Here is a 22,424-nt window from a genome sequence, read left to right on the forward strand (position 1 = left end):
TGGAGCGTAAATAAACGAAAGTACAAAATTCTTTAAATTCCTATAAAAAAAAAAAAATTTCAATTTAAATATTAATTATTCGCGAATTGAATTTTAATTAAATTTTATTTATTTATCACACGTGCGTTGAGACGGTAAATAATAATAATAATAATAATAATTTTTTAATATTTTTTCAGTCGAAGAAAAAGAAAGAAAGAAAGTTTTCTAAACGGAAAAAGTTTTCTAAAAGGAAAAAAAAAAAAAAACATGTCGGCAAAAACGGGATCCGTTGCAAAACAAAAAACATTTAACGATGGAAATGAAGTTTTATATAATCCATACGTAGGACATTCCTCATATGAAGTTTATACCGAAATCCCTTTCCCAGGTGAGAAAAAATATTTGAATTTTTTTTTTATACCTACGTAATAATTATGACGTACGTGACGACGATGATGATGGCGGCGATGATAAACGGTGGTAAATGAAAAAAAAAAAAAAAAAAAATTTTCATCCCAAATTTTATTGGAAACGTTTAGGTAAACATTCTCTCATATCGGTCTCGGTGGATGGTGACGATGATGACGATGATGATGATGATGATGATGATATCTGTTAACGAAAGGAGTCACAAAAAAAATTTTTTTACCCCTCAGAATGGATCGATGCGGATTTAAATTCGGAAACATGGGAAGAACCAAAAGTAAAAAAAAATTTGGCGGGAGCTGGAAAAACCGTTAAAACCAACGTTAGCGTACCAACGGTCGACACGCAATATTTTTACTTCGATGATCCCAGTCCGCCCACGCTCCCCATTTACATGAGAGAACACGTTTACGATTGGAAAAAACCCTTCGATGTATTCAAGGACCCGGATTTGATAGTTTACGATCCTACAAATTCCTGGAAACAGTTAACCGTTCCGAGTCCCATCGTGTCCGATTGTGATTTCGTTAAATTATTCAAAGACACCATAAAAATGTTGAAATACTACGGTGAAAAATTCGGGTTCGTCGTGGAATTCGAATCGGCGAAATTCGTACCGACGACGCAGGGAGAACCCTGGCAACCCTGGCATCACGTCTACGGATCGTGCAAGGCGGGAAAAGGACAAATACACAAACCCGTTTATCATCCCTTTGGAAAATACGCGTTGAGACTTTTTTATTTTGGAACCTGGAGAAAGATAATCGTCGACGATAGGATTCCGTGCGATAAAAACGGTTTGTGCATGCTTCCGGTCACCGAGATAGAAGGAGAGCTTTGGCCCATTTTACTCGCGAAAGGAATACTTAAAATTATATCTCAAACATGTTCTCTGATGGATTTTTCACTCGTGACGTGTTTTACGGGATGGTTGCCGGGAAACGTGAACACGGCGAACAAAACCTACGATCAAATATGGAGAAGATTTCAAATATTAACTCCTCGTTACGAACCGGGACCGGGAAAGGAGAAAGATAATCAAACGATCGTCGTCGAATCGAATAAGGGATCGTCTAAAAGAGAAGGTTTGAAACAACAGCAGGCGGTGGTTGCGGCTGCCGCGGCGGCGGCGGAAACGATTTGGAAAAAGTTTTTTTGCGTCGTATGGGCGGATTTGGGAAATTTTTCGTTGGAAGATTCGAATTTAAACGATACGACAGTTATATTTACGACTAATAGGGATTCCCCGCTGATAAAAGTCGATAAACGAGAACCCACGAAACCGTGGAAAAGGTTAAGATGGGTTTACTGGGCTAAAAAAAAAGGGATTTGGATAGACGAATTGTCTTTGCCACCCTACAGACGATTACAATACATAACGTTTTCGCCGGATTTGAGTGCGATGTTGGCTCCGGATCCGTGTCAGGAATGTACTTTGTATGCAATCCCAGAAGGCGAATCGGAAACGGAAGAACAACAACAACAACAACCCCCTTCGTCGATCGAAGGCAGCGAAACGTTTCAACCCTTGCAATGGTCAGATTTTTACGGAGTTTGTAAACATTTGATAAACGTGACAGCATATCTCAAACCTCACACTTGCGAAAACCAGTATAAAATATCAAGTTTGTCGGATAACGTAAAAAAAAATAATCCGTCGGGGAAGACGGCGACAGCGGGGACGGCGACGGCTGCGACGACGTCAAAAACTGCAGCATCACAGAACAAAACGGAAAATTTTTATTTTTATTCACCGGAACTGACTCCGACGTTGAATCAACCCGTGACGGTTTATTGCGAGTCTCTCACTCACATATTCATCTTTTTTTCACTTTGGGTTTATCCGGAAAAGAAGAAAAAATTAAAAGGTTACCTGGATCCGTTCCAGTGGGAAATATTGAAAATCGGTCACGCGTCTCTCCTCGTTGAAAAATACGACTGGAGAAATTTACATCAAGGTAATTTATTGGGATACGCGAAAACAATCGATAACTCGTCGATATGTTTAAATTTGAAATCCGGGAGACACATATTAAAACTCTGGATCAATTCGGATTCTCCTTACACGTTGAACGTGTATTCGAACGCACGTTTGTTTTTTCACAGCGGTCCGAAAATACGATTCTTAATGAGCAACGAATCCGAGAGCGTAATAAGTTACATAGGTAACGTCGCGAACGCTTTCATATCTCTGACGCAAAAATTTGGTAAATCCGACCTTAAGACGGCACTGAAAGATTTTTACAAAGCCATAAAACCCGGAAACGATTCCGCCGTCAGTTATCATTCCCTACAGGATAAATTCATCGAAACGTTTTTGAATTGTTTAATGTTGTCGCTCACGAATTTAATACCGAGCACGGACGAATTGAGAATCATGGTCGGAGCATTGAGGTCTCTTTTTTTAAATCCGTTTATAGAATGCGATTTGCCATCCGGAGAACCTGAGGCCATATACGGACCCGTAGCGAAAAAGTCGAATAAGAAAAACGTCGTCGTTCCCGTTATACATAGATCTCTCTCGCAAATACTTTCGTATACGTGGACGGGAGAAGAAATTAAAAAAATAATATACATACAGAAAATATTTCGGGGGTACAGGTATCGTTTGTTGTTGAAACGTCAAACCCCCGCGCGAAAGGAATTCAAACCCTTTGCGGAGAGATTGAAAAAAATATGCGACGCTGTTTTCAGTCCGGTAAAAAGAGATTTGGAAGTTGGAAAAATAATACGTTTGATAGCGATGACGGATAAGAGACTCATGGACACGTTTAAATTTCACAAAGATTTTCCCAACGTTTTGGAAGTGGAAGAATTTTACGGTAAGATACCCTCCGCGGACCCTTATGCCTGGATACCGATGGCGAGATTTATAATAGCGACCCACGCTTCCGAACCCGTTCCGTGCGCTTTCTATTTTTCTTGCAATTTGGAACAGTATGTTGTCATCGGAGTGAACAACGATTCGAATAAAGAATTGTTTTCGGTTGCCAACACTGTTTCTCCCTACTACTATTACAATAATTCGAAAGGATACACCATATTGATATTAGGATGGAACGATGCCAACGTGAAAAATGTCAATTGGCGATTGGAAATGGTGAGAATGAAACACTTTCAAGAGATTCATCTCTGCAACACGATGTCGGGTCTTGCGTGTCATCCCTACGGCATGCCGTCGTTGGATGTCAGCGAAGTTAAAAATATATACATACCCAATTCGAAATCGAGAATGTGTAGGTGCTTGATAAAAATACAAAAGAGAACCATATTGACGTTCAGGTTGACGTCGTCGTTCGAAAAAACCGAATTCGTCGTTTTTATTTCTCTGGATCGTCGACACTGCGACGAAACGTCAGAAGGAGACGAAAAAAATTCGAAATTAGTCGAATGTTTGAGCACGAACGGAGCCGTTTTGCTTCCGTCGCTCGTTTTGGAAAGCGCACCCCTCTCGAATAGATTTTGGAACGAAGCCGACGACGATTTCACGACGTACGTTCTCGAAGCTTTTACCCTTAATAATTCATGGCCATTGACTAAAAACGAATGGGGAACGGTCGAACCGGTGAGAGTGAACGGGGAGTCTTGGAAGGAGACGGGAAGTAATACGCAATTGAAAAAAGGACCGTCCGAAAGTAGGAGAAAACTCACGAGAACGTCGAAGAGGTGTTTTCAAAGTAGAGTAATGGAAAATCCATTTTGGTTACTCCAAGTTATAAACGATGCATCCGAAAGTAATCCGTTGGACGCGGTCGTCGTCGAAGAAGATAAATCTTATCAGGAGTCTATAAAAGCGATGAAAATATCGTGGGAAGAAAAAGATCCGGGACGGAGGAAGAGAGGACGTGACGTCAGACAGCGGTTCTTGTATCAGATATACATGGCATACAACAAAGATAGAAATTTAGAGGGTGAATATTACGGGGAACGAGACTACGATTTCGGCGAGAGACTCGGGTACGAAGAAAAAGGCGAAGATTTCAGCAAAATGTTTCGAAAATTATCGAATTTTTCATACCTGACGAAAGATAAATCCGAAACGAGGTATTTGAGATCCCCGAGGATTTTACCCCGGATGCCGACGAAGGATTTGTTGGAAAAATACGAATTGGTACAGGAATCTTTGAATTCCGTTCGGGAGACTCGCAGTACCGTTTCCCAAGATTTGACTCTCACCGTGTCGTGTAAAGGCGTCGACGAAAAAGAAGAAGAAAACAGGAGAGAATATTTGAACACGTGTAACATGTACAGGGATATAATGGTAAAACATTTTACGGAAGAGCAGAAGATATCGGTTAAACTCATCGAACAAGCTTTCGAATTAAGATCCAGAGCATTGCAAAGGATGGCGAGGTGTGTGATGACGTCACGAGCGTGAAAAAGTGAAAGGAGGAGGAGGAAATGTTTCGAGAAACTTTTTCTTTTTTATTATTATTATTATTTTCGTCAGATAAAAAAAAGCAAAAATATTTACAAAAATAAATTAAAATTTTATTAACTAAAAATAAATAATAATAATAATTATTATTAACAAATAAATTAATAAATTAATGAAGAAAGGTTGAGGCAAACAGATAGAAAAAAATTATTTTGGTGGATTTTTTGTTAACGAATTTCATCGATTTCCGTTTCGGTCCGGATATCCGGTTTACGATTATTTTTCACGCGTAATTAAAAATTTTATATTCCCGGTTGTTGTGACGTTTTACCTTCGGGTTGATGAGCATTGTAAGCCAAATTATGAGAATCCCACCTCGAGTAAGTGTTTCCGTTTCCGTTGTTGCTACTGGTCGTCGGTTCCCAAGATCCGTAAGTCGTGTCGGGACTCGGAGCCGGTGGTCCGTATGTTGCCGGAGATTGGGGTGGACCGTAAGCGGGTGGTGGTTCGGTCGTCATGGCTGCAGGCATCATTGCCATAGGCATACCTTTAAAAAGAAAATGACGGCACATGATAAACAAATGGAAAAGATTATTTTTTTAAAAAAAAAGGGAAAAAAAACTCACCGCCTTTTTTAAATAATTGTAATAAAATGAAACCGATGACGAGAAGAAGTGAAAGTTTACTCATAATGAAAGCTTTAACGGCTTTTATGCCAATTATCAAAAGTAAAATCGGAGTCAACGCTTTTATTTTAAGTTTGAGGAGGAGGAGAAGTGGGAGAAGAAGTTTTTTTTTCAAATGACCTCTTCCTGAAAAAACATAACGACAAACGGATGTTTATTAAGAAAAAAAAAAAGAAGAAAATTTGTGAAAAATTTTTTTATTCTTTACCTTCAGCCTGTAACGATTTTTCTTCCGGAAAATCAATTTTAAAATCAGCGAGTCCCTTAGACGGTGTAAAAGTCAAAATGGCTTCTTGAAAAAGAAACTTAGGGAGCTGAATTTTAAATTCGTGACTGTTTATTAATTTTTTCAATCGTTTCGCTATCAATGCATCCATTTTTTTATCGGATAAATTACTACTACTACTTCTTCCTTGATAATTATCTCGAACTCCTGTCGGAAAACAAAAACAAAATGGAGGAATATATACGTGGAAGGAGAAAGTTAAACCAAAAAAAAACTTACCCAAAAGATTATTGACGTATAAAAGAACTCTTTCTCTCAAACACGTCATTGTGGGTTCGGTACCCATCAAACAATTTCTTGCGACAACAGCCACAAGATCATCACTACCGGAAGTTGATGATGGTGATCCGACGGAATCAACTCTTACGTCATTATCAAAATCCGCACGAACGGTAGCAGACGATAATAAAATAATAACGAAACCGAAAAAAAACATTTTTTTTTTTTTTTTTTTAAATAACACTTTGTTGTATATATGTATTTACGTTATTATTATTATTATTATTATTTTTGAACGCTTTATGGAAAAGCGTTCGCCGGTAAATTTTTTTTTGCGTTATGTTCCGATAGGTAGCCGTCCTCAGGTACACTGACAATAATTATGTGAAGCCACACCTTCTTGCTAACGCTTTTTATTGATTACTATCAAAAAAGAAAAAAAAAGGTTAATCGGACATGTTATCGGTCAATGTTTTATGCAATTACGGCATATGTGCGATACTCGTTTGTTTACCATCGTCGTCGTCTGCTTCGTCGTCTGCTTCGTCGTCCCTCTACGTCATCATCAAGTCACCATCGAACACTTTTGAACGTTTTGTCATCGTAAACCAACCCCAAAGCCGGCTCGTACGTACTTATCGACGGTCATCATCTGTCACTCCTCCACTTCCTCCCCCAAACGCCCAGAAAGTTTTTCACACGGACGACATTTTCCCGAGGGGAGGAAGGGGTAAGAGCGCGATCGATTTTGACTTTTTTTCTTTTCTCCCTCCCAAAGGACTGACTCAAAGGATGAATTAATTAGAAGAAAAAAATTTATGGTTTTCTTTTAAATTTATGGTTGGGCCGTTTTTTCACATCGTCTTAATTCCCCCTCCCTTCTTCCCTCCCCTCCCTTCCCCCCATTTTATAATAATATTTAAAAACGACGTGCGTCTTACGTGAACGTGTTCGGCATCGAATAAAAATAATTTCGATCTAAATAATTAAACGTTTTGGATAAAAAAAAAAAAAAAAAAAAGAAACTATTTCCGGTACGAATAACTAATATTTAAATATAAGCCGGATTTTAACAACAAACCTCCTCGACACATCCGGTTTATTTTTCCATTTAAGGATATTTAAAACGGATCGACGACGCGACAGGATGAAGCGAAAGAAAATATGGAGAGAAGGTGAAAGTCACGGTCGAATGAATCAAATAATAATAATAATAATGATAATGATAATGATAATAATTTTATTAATGTTATAAACAAAACGAAAGAATTTAACAAAAGGATGATTTTCCGGGGAGATTGTTGTTGCTGCTGCTGCTGCTGGTGCTGCCGCTGTTGCTGTTGTTATCGAAATGAGAAACGCACCTTTTGATTTTTTCATTTTTTTTCTTTTCGTCTTTGTTGAATATTTTAACGTGACAATCGATGACGCTTTCCGCGAGAAAATGTTTTTTCAAAAATTCAAAATGTACGGAAAAACAATTGTTGGCACCGTAAACGTCGTCGGTTTTTTTAACCGTGTGAGGTATGACCAAATCTTCGAACCCGACTTTTTTATTTTCGTAAATGAATTCGACGGAATACAAGAATTTTTTCCACGACTCCCTGTGTCCGACATATTGGACCCCCACGAAATGTTGATAATTTTCAATTGTTTTCGAATAGAAGAAAAACATTTCGTCGAAATCTTTCAAATGAATCAATTGTATTTTTTCGAAATTAATATTGAGGGGAAGGATCCAGGAGAGCGCGACGTCCGACACGATTTCGTGCGGTGACCATTCGTATTGATGTGACGTTGACACGTGTTTCAACAAATCTTTTCTCTTACCCTTCCACGTGCACGTCACGTGGATTTTATTATTTATTTCGCCGTAGATTTTACACCGCACGCCGTAGTCGCAAATGGTTTCGTGTTTTATTTTATTGTCTTGTCCTTTCGTGAAAACTTTACAACCCTCGGATTGATACACGCACGGTTCCATTTTGAATTTGCAATTGTTTTGATGGATTTGCAATTGATCGTGTTTGAAGTATGCGGAACAACCGTTGCCCTGGTACAAACAAGGATAATATATTTCCCGGAGGATCATGTCGAAAACGGAATTGGATTTGTTCGGATACCTGTCCGTGCCGCACGTCGGACAGTGTGATATGTTTGTTTTGCATTGACGACAAACGAAGTGACCGCTTTCGCAACAAACGGAGGGTGGTCGTATGTAATCCGTACAATATGGACACGTTATGAAATCGATGATTGTTTCTTCTGCCGTGTCGAGCATTTCTTCCGACATTTTCCTGTTGGCACAAACGACATTTAATTCCTTTTCTATCTCTCTCTCTCTCTCTCTCTCTCTCACTCTCTCTCTCACTCTCGCTCTTTCTCTTTTTTTTGTGTGTTCGTTCATTCGTTATTCTTACCTTACAGTGCTCGTTATTTGTCTTAATGCTTTTCTTGAACTCGTCGGATTTCCAACTGACACGGGTGGACCGTTTTCTCGTTCCATTATTATTATTATTACCTACAATATGGCGTTCCTATAAAAATCAAATTTTCCCGTATAGAGATAATAATGATTAAAAAAAAAAAATATTTTTTCTAATGACACGGCGTATTTTTCACCTTTTGAAAAAATTTTTTTTAATTTTGCACCAACGCGAATTCTATCATCGATAATAATAATAATATTGATAATGACGTCATAAACAAACACAGAATTAAAAAATTCACACACAGAAATAATTTTTTGTTTTTATTTTTTTTAAATAACGTTCGTGTTAGAAACTTGCGCAAAAAAAAGGAAGAAGAATTGTTTGTGCGTGTTTCGTCGTCGAAAACAAACGAAAATAAAAAAAAAATGATAAAAACAAACAAGCGATAACGCGTATATTAGTGATAAGAAGATGATGATGATATTATTTTTCGTTGGAAAAAAAAAAACAGACGGTAATGCCTGATTGTGTGATTCAACGATGATGATGATGATACTAACTAAATTCATCTTAAATTTTTTTTTCTTTTGGATTTTGTTTAATTTTACGGATTGAACAATGTAAGAAGAAGAAGAGGAACAAACAAACAAGGTTGGATGGAGCAACAAACAATTTTTATAATTTTTTCCGAGGGGGGAAAAAAAAAAAATTTAATTGCGTTTTAAATTATCAATCGTGCTATTAATCTAATTGCAATTAATGCGTAGATTTATCGATCGATCAATCAATCAATCAATCTCATTCATTCAAAATTTATTTACGTATTATTATTATTATTAAATGGACGGAAGTAAAAAAAATAGAAAAAGAAAAATTTTATCAAAAACTTACGAGAGAGAAAAGAAAAAACTTTAAAAAAAAATTAACTTTTGCACAAGAGTAAAAATGACTACGATAAAATTTTTATTTAATGACACGTCAATTTTTGACATAGAATAAAATTCGTGCCACGAATAAAAATTAGTTTTAAAAAAAAAAAAACAAAAACAACAAACATATGACAAACTCGAATCATATTTCTTCGACGACATAATTATATTTACATAAACTAAACTATATCGATTTTATTAAAAAAAAACGGCGATAATTTTATTATTATTATTATTATTATTATATTTAATCGATAAAAAAATCAATCGACGGGATTGATTGAATGAATGAATGAATGAAAATCCATTTTTTACGTGGGAACGAATGACGTCATGACATCAATAAATTTTCAAAATTCAAATTTTGACTGGGGCGACGTCGGTGGTGAAAATTAAAATTAAATTGCGAGGATTTTTTTTATTTAAAAAAAAAAAAAAATTAACGAATTATTATTATTATTATTATCATTATTATTTATTTATAAAATTAATTGTTTATATTTTGACACGTTTAAAAAAAAAAAAAAAAAAAATTATTATTATTATTACAAATTGTCGTGATGTTGGTAACATTGCGTATCGGTCAGCTGTCGTCGTCGTCCATTCTAAGTTAGTCAGTCAGTCTTAACGTTTGTTTCGTTTGTTTTCGTTTGTTTTGGTTTAAATAAATAAATAAAAAGAGGTAAGGTGAAAAAATTCATCTAAGATTGAGAGTGTGCGTTGTACGCCATGTTTTGAGCATCCGTCGACGATAAGGATCGTGCGGCATAATGTGCTGCCTGATAACTGTCCCACGGACCGTGTGCGAGAACGTGTCCGGAACCATGATCGGAAGCGAGTTTTTTACAAAGTTGAAAAACGGCCAAAGCCAAAGATATGACGAAGGAGAAGAAACTGAGTTGGAGAGCGTTCCAGGCTTTGATACCGAGGACACCGAGTGCCAGTGGTACCAACGTCATGGCTTTCAATAGTACGAAAACCAATACGGGAACTATGACTTTTTTCAACTTGTGTTTCCTACCTGAAAAAACCGGGGAAAAAAAAAAAATTAAATTTTTTTAGTAAAGGATTGGATTCGTGACGTCACATCACACGAACGTACCTTCTTCTTCCGGTTCGTTTGATTTTCCCTCTCTTTTTTCATCGCCGAATTTAAGACTGAAATTAATTTCGTTATCGTCGATGTTTCTCGGTGACATGGTCAACGTCGTACCTTGTAAATAATCACCCGGAAGTGTGGCAACAACGTCTTCGTGAGATTTTATATAATCCGTCAATTGATCCAAAACATCCATGTCAGATTTATCCGATCGGCCATATTGAATTTGTTGTTGATTATTTAACACGTCGTCGACATTTTCTGACACCTGTCGAAAAAGTGGAAAAAAAATTCTGATTTAACTATTTCCGGCTTGAATTATCGTTTTCCGATTTCCGGTCGCGAATCAGGTTTCTTACACTAACCTGACGTATGGATTCCAAATTTAAAACCTGATCTAAAAAATTTAAAATTTTGTATTTCATGCAAGACAATACGTTGTTATCATCCTGACATTCTCTTTGATAATTTTTAACGAGTCCTTCGACTTTGGTGTCCTTCCAGAAAGAATCAGAAGGAGGAATTTTATCCTGCTGTATAATTTTCATTATAATTTCCGCCGGAAATAGAAAAGAAAAAAAAAGAAACGAAAACTTACCAACTTTGGATGAGCCGAAGATAAAGCGGCAAACGCTAGAATCAAACCGATAAAACTTTTCATTTTGATTGTTGATTGTTTGTTGTTTGTTGTTGTTGTCGTCGTCGTCAAAAGAACAACACCCGAACCTGATATTAAACTGACAGTTATCGATTATTAACAAATGCTTTTATTGTTTTTCATTGGCCCCACTCCAGCTCCAGTAAAAAATTTTTTTAAATTTTTTTTATTTAGATCGGAAGTTTCTTTTTTTTTTTGTTGTTGTCTGTGTATGGTGTTGTCGTTTAAAAAATTATTCAAAGGTTATTATTATTATTCAAGGACATCGATATATCGATTTATCGATCTCACATTTATCGAAAAGGAAAAAAGGAAAGTGTTTTCGACAAACGAAAAAAATTTCACAAACGGATATAAATGACATTATTTTTTTTCAATATTAAAGTTTATCATTGTAAATTAATGATGATAAGAATTTGTTTATGAAAATTGGCGGGAAAAAATTTTTGAAATTTTTACGCAAAAAAAAAGCAGAAGAATTCGAATCCCGTTAAAAAAAAAAAAAAGAAAAAAGGGAACAAACACGAAGGAGGACAATAAAAACTTGTGCCAACTAGGTCTGAAAATGAAACCGACAAAAAAAAATTTATTTTCATTTTTAAAATTAATTAATAAAAATTTGCCACCGCCACCGCCACCTCTGCCGTTTCCGCCACCTCTGCCGTTTCTGCCACCGCCTTCTTTAAAAAAAATGTCGGAATAAAACGCGTCGTCGTGAAATTTTCGAAAAATCGTGAAAAAAAATATCATTGATAAAAATTTTACCACGTACGATGACCAAAAATTTATTAATTTAAAAAAAGCTTTTCGAACAGGGAAAAATTTTCCCCGTCGTATTACGTCATCATCCCCCTCCCTCCTTCAGGATTCGAATCGCGAGCGTTTCACCTCCTTTTTTTTCTAATCCGTTTTTTTTTTCCATTTAAAAAAAAAAATCGGGATACCTTTATATGGTTTAATCGTGTCGGATTTTTTTATTTCATTCGTTCGTTCGTTTGTTCGTTTGTTTGTTTGTCGTTTGTCGTCTCGCACGAATTTAAAAAAAATTGTTATTACAAACACGTATCGCTCGCTTTTGAAAAAAAAAAAAAAATTCAAATATAAATTTATCGTAAATTTATCGACGGGTTTTAGATCGTGACGGTTCGTTGTTCGAACACAAGAGGACAAACAACCAAACAAACAAACGAACAAACAATGACGACGAAATATTATTTTCGTATTATTTTATTAAGTTTTTTTTATGTCGCGATCGTGACGTGTCAGGAGGCGGAAGAGACGACAGCCGTCGATGTCGTCGGTAACGTTTTCGAATCTTGCGTTCAATACGGTTCGTTATCGTGCGTCAAACCGAAATTTTTAAAATTTTTAAGGGAATCACTTAAAAACGATAGAATACCATTGACTGATAACTTATCAATTGAAAAAAATGGCGGTAAATTTTCATATGAGTCAAAGGAGGTAAGTTTTTTTTTTTTTTGGTTAAACCGTTTTGAAATTTGAACGTCTCGTATCTCATGATTGCTTGCGTGCGTGCTCGCGCGTTTGTTTGTTTTCCATAGGGATCGGAACCTTTTTCATCTTCTTATGATTTATCAAAGGACAACGATAACGACGACATGATGAAAAAGGAAAGACTCAGATTATTGATGTTTGAAAAAATCGATAATTATTTAAACAATCACGAATTGAAAATAAAATTACCCAAAGAACTTGTTACCGGAGAAATATTTCCATTTGTACCTAAATATTTTTTTGATAATAACGTACCCAAAGAAATTATCGTGCCTCTTTCATCCGAAACTAAAAAAACATTGGAGGAAAAAGAAGAAGGTAAATTAATATTGTTTGTTCTTGTGTTGTGGTTGTTATAACTAAAAATTTTTTTTTTTAATTTTTCAGGAAGGGGTTTAATGAAAAAAGTTATAATACCATTTTTACTCGGTTTAAAAGTCAAAGCCTCCGTATTTGTACCTCTTGCGATTGCATTGATTGCTATGAAAACATGGAAAGCTTTGACTCTCGGACTTTTATCAGCTGTTTTATCCGCTGCTATGGTCATATTTAAATTTGCCAAACCAAAAGTCGTCAATTACGAAGTTTATCATTATCCGACTCATCACTCGCCGCCTCAAGTCGTTGAACATCATCCACCACCTCATCATCCATACGTCGAACATCACGGATACGGAAGATCCTCATCATCATCATCATTGTCATCATCCTACGGCCAAGATTTAGCATATAACGCTTATAAAAATTAATACATAAAACGTTTATTTATTTATTTATTTATTTATGTAAAAAAAATAATAGTAATAATAATAAATAAATTACACCTGATTTAAAGCGGAAATTCAATGTTTAAATTTTTTTCTAAGCGGGAATCCAATGTTGCTTTTTACTTTATTCTATACCTCCTTGGATATTATGTTTCACGGATACATCAGAGAAAATTTTTCGATGTTTTTGGTTAAAAATGACCTTGACCAATGTTTACGATTTATTCTAAGTAGGTCGACCTTGATTCCAAGGCCATTAGTTTTACATTTCAATTTTGTGAAAATTTTCATGGTCATGTTTTTTTCCACAAGGACGCCATTGTTTACGTTTTACTTTAAGTAGGACGGCCTTGTATACATTTTATTTTACCTGGCACACATTTTATTTTAAGCGGGAATCCAATGTATACCTTCTTGGATCTTATGTTTTTTTGATACATTTGGTCAAAATTTTTCGATGTTTTTGAAATGCGGATGTCGTTGGGTAAGTGCGCGCGAAGGTGGTCCTGCTGCCGAAGCGCAGGTTCATCTGTGTTAGGTGCCTACATCCGGGACATATAGGCTCGCCTTGTCCCAATATCAAAGAAAGAGGGGAAACGGCGTTAGATCGCTCAGGGGTACGCCGTCAGGGGTACGCCCATTCAGCGGGGATCCGAAACCAGGAACACGAAAGGAAACGTTAGGGGAGCAGCCTCCGCGTGTCAGCCGGGAACGAACGGCTCCGCCGGTAGTTCCTCGTGAGCATGGGGAGGTTTCTCCAAGTTAATTTAACTCAGGACCTCTTGCTTAACTTGATAGGGATGTGGGGCATCGAGATCGTGATGATCCCGGCGCCCCACGTCGTTCCGTCGGGGGGAGGGAATTGTCGCGCCGGCACTTAATTCGTATCCAAGACCTAGAATTCGACCTCGATATTCTTCTCGAGCTCGGCGCCGGGTCCGAGACCTCGGAAATTGTCCCGCGGGGAAGCCTTCGTGATAGCAGGCTGGGGGAACTCGGTTCTGGTTTCGGTCTACGCGTCACCAAATTGTCCGTTGCGAGCATTCGAAGATTTGTTGCGGGCAATCGCGAGGGAGCTGGATAGGTTCGGGAACGCACGTCCGATTCTCATGTCCGAGAACTTCGACGCGAAACACGCGCCGTGAACACGACCAACGCGCGACCTTGCACGACCAACGCGCGCGGCCGATTGCTCAGACAGTGGTTGGACAAGCGCCATCTCATCGTGTGGAACGCAAAAGGTGTTAAAACGTGCGTGCGGTCCACCGGCGGGTCCACGATCGATCTCACGGTTTCATCCGGTGCGGCGGCGGCGCAGGTCTCCGGCTGGGAAGTCCTGTCCGACTTCGAGTCCCTGAGCGATCACGCCTACGTGGCGTTTTCGTTCGGGGCTCCTCTGAGCTCGGGGGGTCAGCCTCCTCATCTCACGGGACCCGCGTAGTCCCGCCCCGGTGGTGCCTGAGATCGTTCGACGACAAACGGCTCGCCGGGTGTCTCGCCGCGGAGGCCTGAAGAGACAAAGTTGCTCCAGGCGCCGAAAGAAGAGGCGTGCACGACATGGCGCGGGAAGTCTGGGACGACTTACGACGGATCTCGGACTCCTACATGAAGAGGATCGGCTCGCGCTCGACGACGCGAAAACGGCCTAAGTACTGGTGGACGCACGAGTTGGGAGAGTTATGGAAGGAGTCCTGGCTCGCACGTCGCCGGTTCGTCGGCAGAAAAAGATATTTGATCAAACGGGGAGGACGCTACGAGGACATCGTGAATGACGACGAACTCGCGGGTTTAAAGGCGGAGTAGAGGGCTTCGCGGGTTCGGGTCCGACGAGCGATATGGAGTTCCAAGGAGGCGTGTTGGAAGGAACTCCTGAGCGAAGTGGATTCGGACCCGTGGGTTCTCCCGTCCCGTCTCGTGACGAACAAACTGAGGGGTTTGTCGGGACCGCTGACGGCCGGCGTGACGGAAGAGTTTCTCGCAGAAAAGATCGCAGAGCTCTTCCCTCGCACCGAACCGTTCACGTTTCCCCGGCGGATTTTCCTCGCGACGAAATTCGCGACGCCGCGGTTACGGAGGGGGAGGTTCGCCTCCTCCTTTACGTGGCTTCGAAGAGGTGCTCGGCTCCGGGTTCGAACGGCGTGCATTACCGCATCCTCGGCGAGTCCACCGGAGTGCTGTGTGCGTGTCTCTCGGCGCTATACACCGCGAGCTTCCGAGAGGCGACATTTCCAACTCCGTGGAAAGAGGTGAACTTAGTTCTACTTGACAAACCGGGTAGGGATCCGACGACGCCGAGTGCGTATCGACCGATTTGCCTTCGCAACGTAGAGAGGTCGTTCCTCCCTCCGAATCAGTACGGCTTCCGGGCGGACCGATGCACTCGACCGCGTGTGCGCCGGAATTCGGAACACTCTCCGCCGAGGCGGCGTCACGATCGCCGTCGGCCGATGGGAACGACGAAACGACGGGAAGGGCGGACGTGTTCTGCGGTTCTCGACTCCGGTTTCTGCTTCGGCGAACATCTAACGGACCTCGGACCGAAGATCCGAGCCGTCAGCGCGACGTTAGGACGCATGATGCCGAACCTGCGCGGTCCGCAGGCCAGGGTCAGACGATTATACGCGACGGTCGTTCACTCCGTGGCCCTGTACGGAGCTCCGGTCTGGGCCGAGTCGGTTTCGACAGCTCCGCCTCTTCGCGAGAAGGCCATCCAACTCCAAAGGGCGTCTCTGAACAAGGTGGCGACGGCGTACAGAGATGTCGCGGCAGAGGTGGCTTGTCCTGTGTCGGGCACTCCCGTGCTCGATCTCCTCGCAATGAAGGGACTGGTCCTCTATCGCGAGCAGCCGCTTCCATTTTTCGATTTTTGGCCCAAATTTGGCCTTTTTTTAAATTTTGATTCAGTGTTGCAAGTTGCATAACTAGCAATTTGTGTATTGCTAATTGCATAACCAACATATTTCAGTGTACCCCCGGTTGCCTAATCGGAATTTTTAGGCGTTTTTGCAGTAGTCGGTGGGTGTGTGCGTGAGTGTTTTTGGTCTCATCACCTCGACTGAAGGCCTCATTTTACCCCCTACTGCAATGACGAAGACCATGCCGAAGCCTGCGTCGGCCGGTGAAGGGACTAAGACCTTGAGAACGGGTTCGGGAACGGGTTCTACCGCGAGTAGTGTTCCGTCCAGGGGAGGGCGGATGGTCGACATGGTAGTCGACGAGAAGGGTTGCCCGGGAAGGGCCCTTGTGCGTTTGAGTAGGAATCTGGGGGGTATTGTCATATCCTCTAGACCGAAGGGGCGTCCGCGGCTGGAGGAGCGCGGAAGGGCGGAGAAGGAGGCTGCTGCGGAGGAGGCCGTGCTCCGCCTTCCCGTGATCAGGAAGGGAGGTCTTGCTCGCCTGGAGGGTGGCGAGATCACTGATGCTACGGTGAACGCGGCTCGCTGCGTTCTCGCGGCTGTTCGGGGGTCTTCAAACCTGAAGGGTGGTCATGTCAAAATTATGAAGGACGGGGTGGCGTTTGTCATGGCGGCCGTCCGGGAGCTCGCGGGGAGAGTCGCGGACTCCAAGGGCGGCGCCCGCGTGGCGGCGCTGAAAAAGGAACTCGCTCTGGATCGTAGCCAGATCACGAAGTTGAAAAAAGGGGAAAGACGGGAGGAGGAGAACTGGGCCTCTTCAGGGACGGGGGGAAGGGCGGACGTACAAAAGACGGCTGTGTCAGAAGCCAACGAGAATGCGAGGGAGGTGACTGCGTCCCGGGACGCGGCCACCTCGCCTAAGGCGCTGCGACCCGAGAGGTCGTATATGCCGACGTTTGCGTCGGTGGCAAAGGTGACGACGGGAAAGCCATCGAGCGGCGCCGGCGGCACGGCTTCGTCGCGGTGCGGCCGCGAAAGGGAGGAAAGCGTGCGAAAGGAGTCGCTGCAGGCGAGAGGAAGCAAATCGATGAATCCGCTCCAGCTCCTTCCCGGAAAGAGGTGCAGGAGCACACCAAGTCCCAGGAGAAAAAGCCGAAATCGGCTCCGGCTGCCGCTTCAGCACGAAAAATAAAAACGCCGCGGACGGCCGCGGTTGTGCTGAACAGGAACGGGGGTACCAAATCCTTCGCGGAGGTCTTGGCCGCCGCGAGGGATCGCGTGGATCTCGCCAAGTTAGGAATCGACTCCCTCAGGATCCGTCCGTCCGCGAACGGGGGGAAGGTTTTCGAAATCAAGGAGAAAAACAGGGCGGCCAAGGCGGCGGAGCTGGCCGCGGAGCTTTCGAGGGTCGTGGGGCCGATAGGGGTCACGGCGACGTGCCCCGCGAGAAGGGCCGACCTCCGCGTCGAGGATCTCTGCGAGTCCGCGACGTCGCACGACGTCGCTCTCGCGTTGTCCAGGGCGGGCGGATGTCCCATTTCCGACGTATTGGTGCGTCCTCCGGTCGGAGGGGGCGCACGACCGCGACTGGGATTCGCGTCCGTTCCCGCGGCCGCCGCGTCCGTCCTCCTCGAGACGGGCAAGGTGACCGTCGGTTGGGTCAGAGCGCGGGTGGTTCTCCCGCCGAAGCAAAAGGCCGTGTGTTTCAGGTGTCTCAACCCGGAGCATCTGGGCGCGCGGTGTCCCAAGTTCGAGGGTAGGGTAGAGGGAGCGCAGGAACGCTGCTTCAGGTGCGGAGGGACGGGGCACCGGGCGCGCGATTGCGCGAACTCCATTCGTTGCGCAGCTTGCTCGGAGACCGGCCGTCCGGCTAATCACCGGTTGGGCGGTCCTTCGTGCTCAGCGCCTTCGGTCAAGGGAAGAACCATCCGTTGGGGTGCGACTGGGGTGCAGGGGGGTGAGACGCGGGGAGCTTCTTCGTGCGAACCGAGAACGAACGGCTCTGCCCAAAGTTTCTCCAAGTCAATTTGAATCACTGCAGGAGTGCGCAAGATCTCCTGCTCAATCGGGTGGCCGCGCGGGGGGTCGACGTCGTCATGATTTCGGAACCCTACGTCGTTCCGAAAAGGGGGGAAAGCCGCGACGGTTCTTGGTTCGGTTCCGAGGATGGCGCGGCCGCGATACTATTCTCGAACTCGGCTCGTGCGCCAAGGCCTCGAGAGCTGTCATAGGGGGAGGGTTTCGTTCTGGTCGGATGGGGGAACGCGGTTCTGGTGTCCGCTTACGCGTCGCCGAATCGTCCCGTCAGCCAGTTCGAGAATTTCTTGCACGCGCTCGCGAGGGAGATCGATCGGTTTGGGGGGAAGGGATCCCTTCCTACTCTCGTCTGCGGCGACTTCAACGCGAAGCACGTTCCGTGGTCGGGATACGCGAACAACGCGCGCGCCCGACTCCTCAAGGAGTGGTTGTTCGATTCGCGTCATTTCTTCGTGCGAAACAAGAGAGAGACTAAAACTTGCGTGCGGGCCACCGGCGAATCCGCGATCGATCTCACGGTTTCTTCCGTCGCGGCCGCGGCGTGGGTCTCCGGCTGGGAGGTCTTTTCCGATTTCGACTCTCTGAGCAACCACCCTACCTGGCGTTCTCGTTCGGGGCTCCTCGGAGTTCGGGGGGGGGGGCTGCCTCTCGGTCCGGCGGTCCTCGCGTCCTCGGTGTAGCCTGAGGTCGATGGACGAAGAGTGGCTCGTCCAATGTCTCGCCGTGGAGTCGTGGCGAAGGGCCAATTTTTCGGGTAATAACGACGCCAACGAGTTGGCGCGGGCGATCCGGGGCGATTTGCATCGAATATCAAACTTATGCATGCGGAGGGTCGGTTCGCGATCGAACGAGCGCAAGTGGCCGAAATACTGGTGGACGGACAAGATAAGAGAGCTGTGGAAAGAGTCCTGTCTCGCCCGTCGTCGGTTCGGGAAACAAAAACGCGAACTCCTCCGCCGCGGAGGAGATTACGAACAAATCGTGACTGATTCGACTTTGCTGGGGCTTAAAGCGGAGTGGCGGGCTTCGCGGGTTTGCGTTCCCCGAGCGATATGGAGTTCGAAGGAGGAGAGTTGGAAGGAGCTCCTGAGCGAGGTCGACTCGGATCCGTGGGGTTTTCCGTTCCATATCGTGACGAAGAAGCTGAGGAGTTCGTCGGGAGCCGTTGACGGCCGGCTTGACGGGAGTTTCTCGCCGAAGTCATCGCGGAGCTCTTCCCGCGCGTCGCGCCCTACGCGTTTCCTCCGGCGGACTTCGCCTTCGACCGCGAACGCGACCGAGTTACCGAGGGGAAGGTTCGCATCCTCCTCGACGCGGCCTCCAAGAAGCGCTCGGCTCTGGGCCCGATCGATTCCTCGGCAAATCTGTCGAGGTGATGTGTTCGGGGGCGTCGTTTCCGAAGCAGTGGAAGTTAGCGAACCTCGTGCTGCTTGAAAAACCGGGTAGGGACCCGTCGGCGCCCGGCGCTTATCGGCCGATTTGCCTTCTCGACGCGGAGGGTAAGTTGTTCGGGCGCGTCGTGGCGTCGCGGATAATGGGTCACATGGGGGCGGACGGAGGAAGGAACGATCTTTCTCCGAATCAATACGGCTTCCGTACAATTATCGACGCGCTCGCTCGAATTCGTGACGTCATCAAGGAAACACTGCGCCGGAGCGGAGTCGCGATCGCGGTTTCGATAGACGTTAAAAACGCGTTCAATTCCGTTCCGTGGTTCACGATACGGGACGGTCTGGTTTCGAAGTCCGTGCCCGATTATCTCGTGTCGGTGATAGGGTCCTTCCCCTCGGAGAGGAAGATTTCGTACGAGAAGCCGGACGGAACGACGGAAACGGCGGACGTTTTCTGCGGCGTGCCCCAGGGGTCGGTTCTAGGACCGCTCCTCTGGAATATCGCCTACGACTGCGTCCTCACCCGGACCGTCCTTCCCGAAGGTTGCTTTCTGATATGCTACGCGTACGACACCCTGCTCCTCGCGACCGGTCGCGGGTGGGCAAAGGTCCGGGATCGTGCGGAGACGGGGCTTTGCGCGACGGTGGAGGTCATCCCGGGCATTGGACTCCGGGTGTCTCTGCTGAAAACGGAAGGCTGCAGATTCCACCGTCCAAGGAATCGGCTTCCCAACGGCCTGGCACTGTCGTCTGTCACCTTCGACTCGGGTCTCACCTTCGGGCAACACATCGCGCTCCTCGGACCGAAGATTCGAGCCGCGAACGCATCGTTGGGGCGCCTGATGCCGAATCTGCGGGGTCCGCGGGCGAGGGTCAGGTGATTCGGGCAGGTCCTGTACGAAGCACCGGTGTGAGCCGAATTGGTGGCGGTGTCGCGGCCGCTTCGCGAGAGGGCTATCCAACTCCAAAGGGCGTCTCTGAACAAGGTGTCGATGGCGTACAGGGACGTCGCGGCGTAGGTGGCTTCCCTTCTGTCGGGAACTCCCCCGCTCGATCTCCTCGCGGGGGAGAGACTCGTCCTCTACCACGAGCGGGGTCGCGGCGGGCCGAGGGGAGCCCGATTCGGCAGGGAACTCCGCGTTCGCACGGTCCGATCGTGGCAGGCGCGTTTCGTCGATAATCGAAAAAGATACGGGGTGGAAATAATTAACGTTCTTGGTCCCCGAGTGGGGGAGTGGGTGGGACGGGGTCACGGAAACTTGACTTACCGTCTCGCTCAGGTCCTCACGGGCCACGGAGTGTTCGGCTCGTACTTGGCGCGCATCGGCAGAGAGGCGACGACGGAGTGTTGGTTTTGCGGTGCGCCCGAGGACGACATCGAGCACTGGGTCGCAATATGTCCCACGTGGGACGAACAGAGGCAGCGGCTGGTCATAGTCATCGGACCCGACTTGTCGATCCGCGGCCTCGTGAGCACGTTGCTTCGCGGACCCCGGGAATGGTCCGCCGTTTCGCGATTTTCGGAAGCGGTCTTTCTGACGAAAGAGGACCGCGAACGCGAGCGCGAAAAGTCCGGAGTCCGGACAGGTAGAATTAAGGTTAGGCCTAAGGATAGGATTAAGGTTAGTTCTAAGGATATGTTTAAGGATACGTCTAAGGTTAGGTTAGGGTCTAAAAGGACGATAAATCCCGCTGATGAGGAAGGCGAAGAGGATGAAGAGGAAGAGGCGGCGGAAGAAGCGGTTCCGGACCTTCGTCATCGGCCGAGGGAGAAGAAACGTCGTCGTCGGAACGAGAAGGAGGAGGAGAACGAAGAAGAAGAGAATGACGGCGTCTTCGATTAGCTTTGTCGTCGGTGAGTCTTCTTTTAAAATTTCTCGGACCTCCCCAAAAGCGGTCATGTGGAACGGCTAATGTTCTGACCTACCGGAGAGGGGAGACTGAAATGTAGGTTATACTCCCACGAGCGTCTCCCCCCCTTTCTATACAGGTCACGCTATAGCGACATGCCCAGGAGTTTTAGTGGGTATGGGTCCCCGTTTAGGCTTTCTTTTCGATCCATGCCGAGCCCCACTCTCCCTCTTCGGAGGGGTTAGTGCGTAATCTGCATTTCTCCTGGGTTAACAAAAAAAAAAAAAAAAAAAAAAAGAATGTGAATCTCACTTTCCCTGTTCCTGGCTCCACTCCACAGATGTCAGTCACTGACTGGAGTTCAGTACAGGAATTAACATGTTTCCATCGAATAAGATGGTCTTATGGTGATGTCATAGGTTATAACAAGAGGAAACTTACTCATCAGGCATGCAGCAGCACCACTGATATTCAGGCATTTATCCTTAAAGATCAGCTGGTAGAAACCTGAAATATAAATGTTGAAAAACCTCCGACCCAAACACCAAGACGAATCGTCATGATTATGAGTGAAAATAATAATAATAATAATAGTGATTGATAACCTAATAATAATAAAAAAATTATTATCACGTATGAATGACTATAAATTTTTTTCCTTTTCATTATTTATTAATAATAATAATAAATTAAATAATTTTTCATTTTACAATCAATAAATTATAAATAATAATAATAATAATGATAATAATAAATTCTTAATCAGTCATATTTTTTTTTAAATTTTTTTTACTCTTAAAAAACATTTTTTTGAGCAAATCGTAACCGTTAAAACGGAAATTTATGAGAGAGAGAAAAAAAAAATCAATGAATCGATAAATAAATTGATAATCGATCGATCGATCGATAATAC

The 22,424-nt window shown here is 44.3% G+C and overlaps 5 protein-coding genes across 5 annotated transcripts; 2 read left to right on the plus strand and 3 right to left on the minus strand.

The window, feature by feature from the left end:
• Nucleotides 1-249: 249 nt before the first annotated feature.
• Phum_PHUM497560 (uncharacterized protein) lies at nt 250-4,786 on the plus strand (the record flags this gene model as incomplete). The annotated part of the gene is made up of 2 exons (XM_002430692.1): nt 250-370; nt 639-4,786. 2 exons carry the CDS (start codon nt 250-252, stop codon nt 4,784-4,786), a joined length of 4,269 nt encoding a protein of 1,422 aa, XP_002430737.1.
• A 302-nt stretch (nt 4,787-5,088) lies between these two features.
• Phum_PHUM497570 (uncharacterized protein) lies at nt 5,089-6,194 on the minus strand (the record flags this gene model as incomplete). Its single annotated transcript, XM_002430693.1, has 4 exons — nt 5,089-5,333; nt 5,413-5,598; nt 5,681-5,905; nt 5,978-6,194. 4 exons carry the CDS (start codon nt 6,192-6,194, stop codon nt 5,089-5,091), a joined length of 873 nt encoding a protein of 290 aa, XP_002430738.1.
• A 1,126-nt stretch (nt 6,195-7,320) lies between these two features.
• Phum_PHUM497580 (uncharacterized protein) lies at nt 7,321-8,483 on the minus strand (the record flags this gene model as incomplete). Its single annotated transcript, XM_002430694.1, has 3 exons — nt 7,321-7,341; nt 7,392-8,274; nt 8,398-8,483. The coding sequence occupies 3 exons, from the start codon at nt 8,481-8,483 to the stop codon at nt 7,321-7,323; spliced, it is 990 nt and encodes a 329-aa protein (XP_002430739.1).
• Nucleotides 8,484-10,039: 1,556 nt separating this feature from the next.
• Phum_PHUM497590 (uncharacterized protein) lies at nt 10,040-10,985 on the minus strand (the record flags this gene model as incomplete). Its single annotated transcript, XM_002430695.1, has 3 exons — nt 10,040-10,359; nt 10,441-10,705; nt 10,803-10,985. The coding sequence occupies 3 exons, from the start codon at nt 10,983-10,985 to the stop codon at nt 10,040-10,042; spliced, it is 768 nt and encodes a 255-aa protein (XP_002430740.1).
• A 1,307-nt stretch (nt 10,986-12,292) lies between these two features.
• On the plus strand, nt 12,293-13,359 carry Phum_PHUM497600 (uncharacterized protein; the record flags this gene model as incomplete). The annotated part of the gene is made up of 3 exons (XM_002430696.1): nt 12,293-12,556; nt 12,697-12,928; nt 12,998-13,359. 3 exons carry the CDS (start codon nt 12,293-12,295, stop codon nt 13,357-13,359), a joined length of 858 nt encoding a protein of 285 aa, XP_002430741.1.
• Nucleotides 13,360-22,424: the final 9,065 nt, after the last annotated feature.

This window comes from Pediculus humanus, genomic scaffold (assembly GCF_000006295.1).
Source record: "Pediculus humanus corporis 1103172108266 genomic scaffold, whole genome shotgun sequence".
Classification (NCBI taxonomy): domain Eukaryota; kingdom Metazoa; phylum Arthropoda; class Insecta; order Psocodea; family Pediculidae; genus Pediculus; species Pediculus humanus.